The sequence below is a fragment of the Sinocyclocheilus rhinocerous genome, unplaced genomic scaffold (assembly GCF_001515625.1).
Source record: "Sinocyclocheilus rhinocerous isolate Xijiao unplaced genomic scaffold, SAMN03320098_v1.1 scaffold352, whole genome shotgun sequence".
Lineage (NCBI taxonomy): Eukaryota > Metazoa > Chordata > Actinopteri > Cypriniformes > Cyprinidae > Sinocyclocheilus > Sinocyclocheilus rhinocerous.
In genome coordinates this window covers 1,868,310-1,879,620 of record NW_015642448.1, presented here as the reverse complement: position 1 = coordinate 1,879,620, position 11,311 = coordinate 1,868,310, and the positions used below count along the sequence as shown (strand labels likewise).

At 36.5% G+C, this 11,311-nt stretch overlaps 1 protein-coding gene across 1 annotated transcript in view; it reads right to left on the bottom strand.

The window, feature by feature from the left end:
* The window catches only part of LOC107755869 (serine/arginine repetitive matrix protein 4), a 74,024-nt gene extending 67,031 nt beyond the window's left edge, over positions 1-6,993 (bottom strand). Inside the window, exon 1 of the mRNA XM_016572824.1 lies at positions 6,328-6,993. Within this exon, the coding sequence (XP_016428310.1) occupies positions 6,328-6,458 (131 nt within the window). The 5' untranslated portion in view covers positions 6,459-6,993. The remainder of the gene's footprint in view (positions 1-6,327) is intronic.
* Between the last annotated feature and the right edge of the window lie 4,318 nt (positions 6,994-11,311).

The window sequence follows — 11,311 nt, the reverse complement described above, 5'->3', positions numbered from 1 at the left end:
TTTTTTTTTTTTTTTTTACCTCGTTACACCTTGACATTAATGTTAGTTTGGCTGTTTGTTAAAAGAAGACAATAGGCCTGGAAAACTAATCAGCAAATAATCAGCTTACTGCTGCCTACACATTGCACACACATAGCCAGTGGAAAAACTGGTTCAATTGTGTCCTTGAGTAAACATTCAAACTGACAAGATGCTTAAAAACATTAATTTGCCTGCTCTATCTTCCCTGCGATACTTTCTAAAAGCCTGTTTTGATTCTACTTGCATACTGACATTGTGATAGAAAAAGAAATGTATAACTGGCTTATTCAGATATACATTGCTGTAAATCCTGTGCACAATAAATATTCCAAGAAAAGTAATAAAATAATAGCAAATGTAACCTCTCAAAAGTTCAACCTAGCAAACAAGCCCACACATTCTAAATGATATGGCAAAATGTAAACAGAACGAGACAATCTTTATACAACATTTTCACAATACTTAGTAAAAATTAGTAATAGGACCGCACTTGTCCTGGAAGAAGAACAGTGTGAAGAAGAAAAATGTCTGCTCTGCACATGATCTATCCTATAAATTTTATTCTCCATTATGAGTCCAGACAGTTTTGCATATATTACAGCTGAAATTCTCTTAAAAAATGCTGAAAAAGAGCTACTGTTAAAACTTTATACCGCTGAAATATATATTGGTTTTAGTCAGTAAATTATCAAGGCATGGAAAAAAGTGCATAAGTGGATTTATACTCATTAAATATGGCTGTTAATATTTAATGGAACCAGTATTACTTCCCTAAATGTATGCAGTCCTGTGCCAGCACTTTATGGATTATTCATCCTGGTAATATTACTCCAGCATAACCCCAGGTTGTGCCTCGTTTCTCATTTTACTTAATCTCACCAGCTTTTCAGTGATTCAGTGAGGTTCTACAGTGCCTTTGAACGTAGTTAAGGTTTGTGGACTTCATAAGAGAAAGGTAAGATGAGAGTGAAGCATAAATTTAGTGTAACTTTTATTCTAGTCAAATGTAATTTTATGTGGAGTTCACTATGACTAGATTATAATCAAATCTACAAGAGGAAGTACACTGTTCTTAACAGCCTTGAAAAAGCCCAGAGAGGTTTAATACATTTCTTAAGTGGATGGCAGCACATACTCTTGCAAACATCTTTATGTGCACACACAGTTTGTATTTTTACATGAATGGTGTTACATACATTATATAATGACGATTCAAACTTAATTTGTATTTTCTCACCACAACTATGAAAGACATGAAATATTCAGTCATAAGCTTTCTCACTCTAGCATCAGATCGCCAACATAATTCCTCCCTATCAAGACCACATACTGCATTTCAACATCTCCCTGGTGTTTCACAGCTGTGCCTTTCATCTTGTTACTAACTGAATGTTGGACTCACTTCCGGCTAAATACAAATTTGTCCCTCCTACCTCTTAGATGATGTGCTGGAATGTAGCAGTGATAATAGCAAATGTAACCTCTCAAAAGTTCAACCTAGCAAACAAGCCCACACATTCTAAATGATATGGCAAAATGTAAACAGAACGAGACAATCTTTATACAACATTTTCACAATACTTAGTAAAAATTAGTAATAGGACCGCACTTGTCCTGGAAGAAGAACAGTGTGAAGAAGAAAAATGTCTGCTCTGCACATGATCTATCCTATAAATTTTATTCTCCATTATGAGTCCAGACAGTTTTGCATATATTACAGCTGAAATTCTCTTAAAAAATGCTGAAAAAGAGCTACTGTTAAAACTTTATACCGCTGAAATATATATTGGTTTTAGTCAGTAAATTATCAAGGCATGGAAAAAAGTGCATAAGTGGATTTATACTCATTAAATATGGCTGTTAATATTTAATGGAACCAGTATTACTTCCCTAAATGTATGCAGTCCTGTGCCAGCACTTTATGGATTATTCATCCTGGTAATATTACTCCAGCATAACCCCAGGTTGTGCCTCGTTTCTCATTTTACTTAATCTCACCAGCTTTTCAGTGATTCAGTGAGGTTCTACAGTGCCTTTGAACGTAGTTAAGGTTTGTGGACTTCATAAGAGAAAGGTAAGATGAGAGTGAAGCATAAATTTAGTGTAACTTTTATTCTAGTCAAATGTAATTTTATGTGGAGTTCACTATGACTAGATTATAATCAAATCTACAAGAGGAAGTACACTGTTCTTAACAGCCTTGAAAAAGCCCAGAGAGGTTTAATACATTTCTTAAGTGGATGGCAGCACATACTCTTGCAAACATCTTTATGTGCACACACAGTTTGTATTTTTACATGAATGGTGTTACATACATTATATAATGACGATTCAAACTTAATTTGTATTTTCTCACCACAACTATGAAAGACATGAAATATTCAGTCATAAGCTTTCTCACTCTAGCATCAGATCGCCAACATAATTCCTCCCTATCAAGACCACATACTGCATTTCAACATCTCCCTGGTGTTTCACAGCTGTGCCTTTCATCTTGTTACTAACTGAATGTTGGACTCACTTCCGGCTAAATACAAATTTGTCCCTCCTACCTCTTAGATGATGTGCTGGAATGTAGCAGTGGCTACATTTAAAAGGAATTATAGCTGAACCCTGCAGGCCTGGCAACCATATCAGCATTTTTACAGCTCTGCAGCTGTCTCTGAGCCAGAACTCAGCTCCAGGGGTTACAGCCCCTTCAGAGACCCCACACACCCAGAAACACAGAGAAAGAACAAGAAAAAGTGTGCAAGAGAGTCAAATGGCCTTCCAAAAAACAAAAAAAAAGTGTCAGAATTAGATTCTTTGGAATGTAACAACTTTATTTGCGACCACCGCTTCAGCTGATTTAAATCCACTGAATTGGAACTAAATGGAACTGAGAGTTCTGACTGGCTTCTACATTAGACGCTGACACACACAACCTTTGAACAATGCTGCTTCCTTCTGCTTTCAGAACAAAATCAAAAGAAAGACAGTGTGTACTAGACCTCACCAATGAAGATCACTGAAATCATTGTCCTTTCATTATTCATTTCATCACCTCAGCAGTAGCCTGGGATTTGGGGTGACTACTTAATTAAGAACAAAAACTAATGGCTTGAACCAAGCTACATAGGTGTTAAATAATAATACAGTATTTGTATAATGATTTGCAGTTCAATAGCAGTTAATCCATCAGAATTTGCTGCCGTCTTTATAACTGCTATGACGTTGCACTAGGAAATGGCTGTCGAAAATCTTACACAGGCTGATTAGGTTACGATAATGAACGAAAAGGTTACCGCAGTCTTACTGTAATATCATTTAGTTTCACCCAGTCAAATCAATAGCAGGTGAACAACCAATCTTTGAAACAAGCAACTCAATAAACTCAATTCCTTATCAAAGCAAACATGTTCAAACCTTTTGTCTTCAAGAAAAATAAAACTTCCCAGAAGATTATTGTAAAAAAGGTCAGGAAAATAAGCTTGAATGATAGCAGGTTGATTTGAAAAGCAATTTGAATTTTAAAGATGACAAGCTTGTTTTCACTTTGCTCTAAGCAAGCACCGGAAAATAAATTACACAGGGTCAAAATTGCATTGTTGAGAGAAAAAAAAAAGAACATTTGTGTTGGTGTATGTCACATTTTATTATAATGCAAAATACCAGTAAATAAAATGAAATGTGTATAAATTTATTTAAACACTATAAACATGTATTTTAGTTCCCCACACACCACAAAAAAATCTTTTAAATGTAACAATATTCAGAAAAGGAATGCAAACTATAAGTATAAAACAAACTATTTATAGTGGCATTTATTATAAACAACATTAATTACAAACACCACAGCTAAACAAATGTATTTAAAGAGAAACAGAAGCAACTGGTGTATGGGAATGCACTATACAAATAAACTTGGGCTCAATCATCTCTCTCATTCAGTGTAAATCCAAATGTGTGCTGTGTGCACATTTTGTGTGCTTGATGTTAATTGAAGAGTAAAATGTTTCAGTTTATTTATATATATATATAGTTCCGGATATATATAATTCCGGATTTTTATTGTAATAATTTTTATAGTAATTTCTCTTCTTCTGCATTTGGGTGCAGTTACCCTGATCTCTTTATTCTTTTCCTCGTTAAACTAGAATCTGCTAAGGGATGGGGTACTCCCCTATACCCTTTCTCCCATGGGCCATCTGCTTCCTAAACTACACAAACACACTTATACTCAGTCCAGATAAAACCCACTGCATTTTTAATGAGGTCTGCCACTGAGAATAACAGCTTGTGGGGCTACAGTGGCCGGGGGCAGGACCCTCTGGCTGCACAAGAGTGAACTCATCTCTCTAGCCTTGCCAGAAAACACTAGGTCTACAGAGGAGGATCAGCAACACCCTTTGTAATTGCCCTGTGCTGTGGGCCTCTTTAAATTTCAGTGACACTACGTGAAAGGAGGAGGAGGAATAAGAAAATGAAATACGGTCGATTAAGTATCGAAAGAAATGTGTAAATCGGGGCAAAGTGGGCTAAATGTACGCATAGGTGACCAGCATTTTTCAGCTGACATAACCAATAATGATGTTTCTCCAGTCATGCAGCTGATACTACAAGCTAATGGGCCTTATGCTCTGTGATTTATTACTGCAAATTGAAAGAAATCCTTTTACTTCTCAGTCATTTTAACATCTTAAAATGTCTGTCTTGTCTGAGCTGTGCCAGTGGTAAAAACCACCAAGACGAACCTGAATGCTGAATTTGCAGATGGCACTGCTTAAATCAGCGACATTGGTTTGGTTGTAAATGTTGCTGTCATTTCCAACCTTGTACACATCAACATCAACGTCAGGTGCGCCCTGAAGGGTGAGTAGCCTTATGAATATGTAAATATTCACAGTGAGATAAACAGATAGAGAGGAAGAGACTAATGACAGAGAGAGGAGAGGCTACTCAAAGCAAAATTAACAATGTGAATTCTTAATCTTAACATTATCTTAATCTCAACACATATCTCTGATGATAACAACAACAACAACAAAACATTTCTGAGAGTTCAAAATATTTTGACTATTATTTTTTTTTCATACCTTTTAACGAGACTGTTCACTCTAAAGGGATTGTTAATCCAAAAATGAAAATCCTGTCATCACACAGACTGGAACGTTTGACTTTCATTATATGGACAAAAGGCAAGACATTCATTTAGTGCTTTTGTATCTGTAGTAATAATAATAATAATAACACCTTTAATTTTTAGGCACCTTTCAAGGCACTCACAGACACTGTACATTATAAAAGAAGAGCAACAAAATATAAAACAATGCAAAATACAGAGCTATACAAAATACAACATACAAATCAAACAATCAAATCACTAAAAGCTATTCTAAACAAATAGGTTTTAATCTGAGCTTTAAAATGGGAAATAGAATCCAGCTGACAAATGTGCAGTGACAAAGAATTCCACAATTTTGGTGCCGCACAACTAAAAGCCCTGCCACCAAAGGAAATCAACTTAAAATTCAGAACTCTCAATAAGTCTGCAGAGGATGATCTCAGAGAACTTGAAAGAATGTACAACTGAAGAAGATTTGAAAGGTAAAATCACAAATCAGTTACGCACTCCTTACAGGCATAATGAGTGAGGAGTAAGGCTTGATACTGATTAACAGGAAATGAAGGAAAGGAAAGCAAAGCCCTGGTTTCTCTATTGCTATTTCGCCTTTTCTCTCTATTCGACACGCTGCCATGCCTCCTAATTCATGGGTGAAGGAGAAGGCGCTGAGATTATCTTCATGTCCTAACCTAAGGGCATAATGAAGGGCTCTACTCTGACTTGATTCATTAGGACTCAGTGTAGCCTCTCGCTCTGCTGTGCACTTATGTGTGCACAAGTGAAACTGACTAGCCTCCAGTGAAGGACGGCCAATGATGAATGGAGAGCACAGGCAGAATTCGCACTCAGTGTTTGTGTAACATGAAAATGGGACAAAAAGTTGCTTGAACAAAAGTGAGGGGAAGCAGATGAGATGAACCGACAGACTTTCCCGATATGACAATCCAAAGCACATTGTAGAAAAGACAATAAAACAAATACAAAGAGACAAATGTCAGGAATAAATAGCCACCAATTAGAGAAACGTATGTGTTTAATATTTGGGACTCCAAACAGAAGGAATAAGTCTGATACTTCAAATGTCAAGTATTTTTCAAGCTATTAAAATGCCATTCTGAAACAAAATGATTGCTAAACAATATTTCAATTCCCAAGATAAAGACTGAGAAAGGACACAAAAAGCCTCAGGCTAACGAACTCACTTTGTCACGGCTCTCCGTGCGGTGATGCTGGCGACGATGATGCTCTCGGGTCTCGGCATTGCCACGGCTTTGAACGTGCCCTTCCAGAACTTCTCAAAAAGCTGCTTCTCTCCCTGAAGTACACCGGCCATGGCGTCACGATGTTCTGGGGGTGAATACCGAGAAGAACTGGTTCGGTTTTGTGCAGTAGTTTCGATGAATCCTCTCACGGTCGCTTTGGTACTGTGTGTAGGCGGCTGCACGAGGGAGCTGTCCAAGTTCTGAAACCAAAGGTTTGTTTGAGGGAATCCTTTTCTTACTGTTTCTATTTTTCTCACGTGAAAGAGTCCGTATTTAACGTTTTAAGTTCTTTTGAGAGTCCGTTTTTACGTTTCCCCCGTGAGTTTCATGCCGACGGCGACCGTTAAAGCGGCCAGCTTCTATTTATTGGCTCGGCATCCCCTCTCGCGCTTCCCGCCTTCAAATCAGTTTAAGAGTCGGAGCTCGCGAACTAAATCCCTTTTCCAAAATTCACAATATCCACTGAGCTCCTGGCGGTCAGAAATTACATAAATCAAGTCCAGTGCCAGCGTATTTGTGTGTGTAGGTTATGTGAACGGAAGAGTTGGACGAGTGTGACAACCTCAGCAGATGGTGGCTCGCTCGCTCGCGCGCGTCGCGATGTGAAGAACTCAGCTGATGGTGGCTTGTTTTTGTTGCGCGCACCTTGTGACGTTAAAGAAGAGGAGACTGGGGGGCTATAGGTCACAGGGAGCGTGACCATCCCTCCGTGCTCGTTCTCTTTCTCTCTCGCGTTCTCTGACTTGAACAAAAGACTGTGCCTGTTGCCTTAATCAGCATAACAAAAGAGGCATGTGTCAGGCACAATACTTCCAAGGCAATGCATCCTCCCCCCATCCGTTCTCGAGGCCCCACAGTGAACCATCCCCCTCCCTCTCCCAACAACCACCTGTCACTAAAACCCCACCTGCACCTGCAGAGTGCATAGGTGATAGTAGTACAAACAAAAGCAAACCACCCTCCTCATTTAGTGCTTTTGTATCTGTAGTAATAATAATAATAATAACACCTTTAATTTTTAGGCACCTTTCAAGGCACTCACAGACACTGTACATTATAAAAGAAGAGCAACAAAATATAAAACAATGCAAAATACAGAGCTATACAAAATACAACATACAAATCAAACAATCAAATCACTAAAAGCTATTCTAAACAAATAGGTTTTAATCTGAGCTTTAAAATGGGAAATAGAATCCAGCTGACAAATGTGCAGTGACAAAGAATTCCACAATTTTGGTGCCGCACAACTAAAAGCCCTGCCACCAAAGGAAATCAACTTAAAATTCAGAACTCTCAATAAGTCTGCAGAGGATGATCTCAGAGAACTTGAAAGAATGTACAACTGAAGAAGATTTGAAAGGTAAAAAGGAGCTTGATTATGAAGTGCGTTATAGGTAAGCAGCAAGGTTTTATATTGAATCCGATAGCGAGCAGGAAGCTGATGTAATTGGAAGAGAATAGGAGTTATGTGATCAGAGTTACGTGAGTGGGAAGTAACCCTAGCGTTCTGAATTAACTGTAATCTATGAAGCCGTTTTTCAGGAAGACCAAATAAAAGAGAATAACAATAGTCAATCCGTGACGTGACCAAGGCATGAATAAGAACTTCAGTGCTGTACTGAGAAAGTGATGGGCAAAGTCGGGCAATGTTACGCAAATGAAAAAATGCAGTACATGAAATATTTTTCATATGGGAACCAAAAGAAAGCAAACCATCAAATATAACTCCAAGACTTTTCACATAAATTAATTCTTTGTAATTATTGTTCACATTTTAGAATAATTGTCAAAAGGCATTAAAGCTATAAAATGTTAAAACGTTTGTATTGGTCAAATATTTACAAATATATGTTTGTTTTAGCTCATTAATAGCTTTTTAAGCATTTCCGTTAAATGGTTAAGTTCATGAGAAATATACAGTACGTTAAGATCATGACAAACAAAGCATTCAATTACTCATGACATCTCATCATATTTTGCTTTCTCATATTATGAGGCATGGAGGTTTGGCTGTCATAGCATCTCTATTTCCTCCCAGCTATCATGTCAATTACTACAGAAGCCTGGCTCTATTCCTGTCACCACATGAAACAGAATTGTGGGTAACTGCTCAATCCTGTCAGCTTTTGTTTAATTCCAGTAGTCAACATGTCAAGAGATGGGATGCTCCATATATAGCATAAGAATGGGGAAAAAGGCTACATAAATCACTGACAGAAATATACTAGCATGAAACATTCTAGATACAAACTGTCAGGGCAAGATGCTGATTCATATTTAATTTCCTTTGAGTGTATTCCTGCATGAAATATTGATAACTTGGCCCAATGACTGAGAGAATGGACTGACATCATCTGACGCCATTTCTGGAGAAAAAAAAAACTCTTTTGTTACTCATTACTAATTTCATGTTGTAAATAGCCACATTAATTTGATTTCTGTTAGCAAGTTGTATTGCCAATTTAAAAATGTAGGTATATATATATATATATATATATATATATATATATATTTGTTTTTGTTTTTTTCCCACTAATTCTTCCCTTCACAGATATTTACATTTCAATATGCAAATGCTAAATATCACATAATAAAAAATAGCATAACTAGTTTACTGTAAAATAGACTGGATGGTGCTAATTACATACATAATTAAATCAAAGTGGCAAAAATAGCCAAACCAGCTGCAATGTCCTTAGCATGTTCTTCAATTACCACATTTCACTGTGATTCACAGTCATGCACGTACTTACCCCCAGTCTGCTCTATAAAGGATAAATTATCTGGAATCAATAGCCCTTATCCCCTGTCTACCAGTGATCTCTATCATAGTGAACAAATTAAATTGTAGCTAAAGGCAATCAGTTAATGAACCAGCAGTCTTGGAAGCTCATTCTGTATCTTTGTCTGTCTGAATGCCACTGGATGACTTTGCACTGAAACTCTGATTAGATTATTCTGGAAGAGCATTATTCTGGAAATACACACACAGTGGAGTCCATAAGCTTGAGACCACTTAAAAAAAAAAAAAAGAATAAATAAATATGGAAATAAATAGATTTTTTTATTATTATTTTAAAATATTTAAATCAAACAAATGTTATGATATAAAATGAATTGGAAATATCTGAACATTTGCAAATCACGCTGATAACATGGATCAACAGTCTACATCATCATAAGTTCGTGCTTTCAGTAAGGCAAAAGGAAAGCTGTAAAATTAAATACACTCTCATTCAGAAGTTTGGGGTCAGGATGTTTTTATGTTTTCGAAAGAAGTCTCTTTTGTGTTCACCAAGGTTGCATGCTGTCTTTATTTGATCAAAGTACATACAATCATTATTATTTTAAAATATTTAAATCAAACAAATGTTATGATATAAAATGAATTGGAAATATCTGAACATTTGCAAATCACGCTGATAACATGGATCAACAGTCTACATCATCATAAGTTCGTGCTTTCAGTAAGGCAAAAGGAAAGCTGTAAAATTAAATACACTCCCATTCAGAAGTTTGGGGTCAGGATGTTTTTATGTTTTCAAAAGAAGTCTCTTTTGTGTTCACCAAGGCTGCATGCTGTCTTTATTTGATCAAAGTACATACAATCAGCAATATTATGAAATATTGTTACACTTTAAAATAACTGCTTTAATACATTTTACATTTTCATTCATTCCTTTGAAGACTGTGATGAAATATTTTATTTACCCTATAGAAAACAATTGAAGAAGTTACTTTGCATGTTTGTGAAAGTTAGTTTGCCTCATGTGTGAGCTGGGTGCATTTGAAGGCCTCAAGGCCAAACTAACTGTCTACGTAGGCCTCTTGGCCTACTTGACTGCGCTTATGGATAGAGAACACAGAAGGAAGTACTGGAGAAGGGAGATGCCACAGGAAATAGATAAGGTGTGAAAAACTAATTAAAACCCTAACAGCTCATTAAAATCCTAAAATGTATATGCCTCTGCAACTTTGGGCACCCAGAAAGTGGTAGATATGGGAACTTATCTCTTGAAAAACAGACTAGCAGGGGGTTTTATACAATGAAAGCAAGCATTATGAAAACTAATAAACAATTGTGGAAAAGTACTGGGAATGACGTATCAAAGAATGGTCTGTATGCTCATTGGACAGTGACCGATAACGAAATGGTACAAAGATGGTCTGGATAGAGAGAGATTCAGATGGTCAGCTGACATCTCGACTTTGTTATTTCTTAAAGTCTAATTTTAACTTCTGAAACTCAGACTCTTCTTGCAAGACTTAGAAGATTTTCTCCACAACAACTGGAGTAATTCTGAAAATTCAGCTTTGCAATTAGTGTCACACAATCCTTTTTGTGAATAATAGGGCATAAATACTATATAAATAGTTTCACTTCAGCTTTGCACTCAGACTGTCAGCCTAATATTTCACTGTATGTTCCTATATTAACTAGAGGTCTCAGACTTTAGGACCCCATTATATATGTAACATATATACTCCACTATAGTATATTTACATATGAAGATTGCGGTTGTTGTCATAAAATATGACAACATATCATAAGTGGAGGTAATGAAGCAGAACTTACCCAGTACGGTTCAGTACACGTAGACAGTGTCAGCTTCTGGCCATATTTGCAGACATCTAGTTTTTTCATTAGAAACAGCATTTATTGCAGATTTTTCATTTATCCAATTAAAAACAGTTGGTGTTTGTATAGCCTGGGTCTGTTGAAAAGTGAAAGATTCAGTTAGCTAAGTGCTGAATGTGATGTTAGATAGTACATTTCCTAATACATTGTGCAGTACAGAGCAATGATGATAACTATAAAGTTCTGGGAAGGCAAAAAATAAGAAGTTCCGATAAGGATCATTCAATTTTTATTGGTAAATATAAATGCCAGTCATTTTTTGTTGATGATCAAAGTCATGTC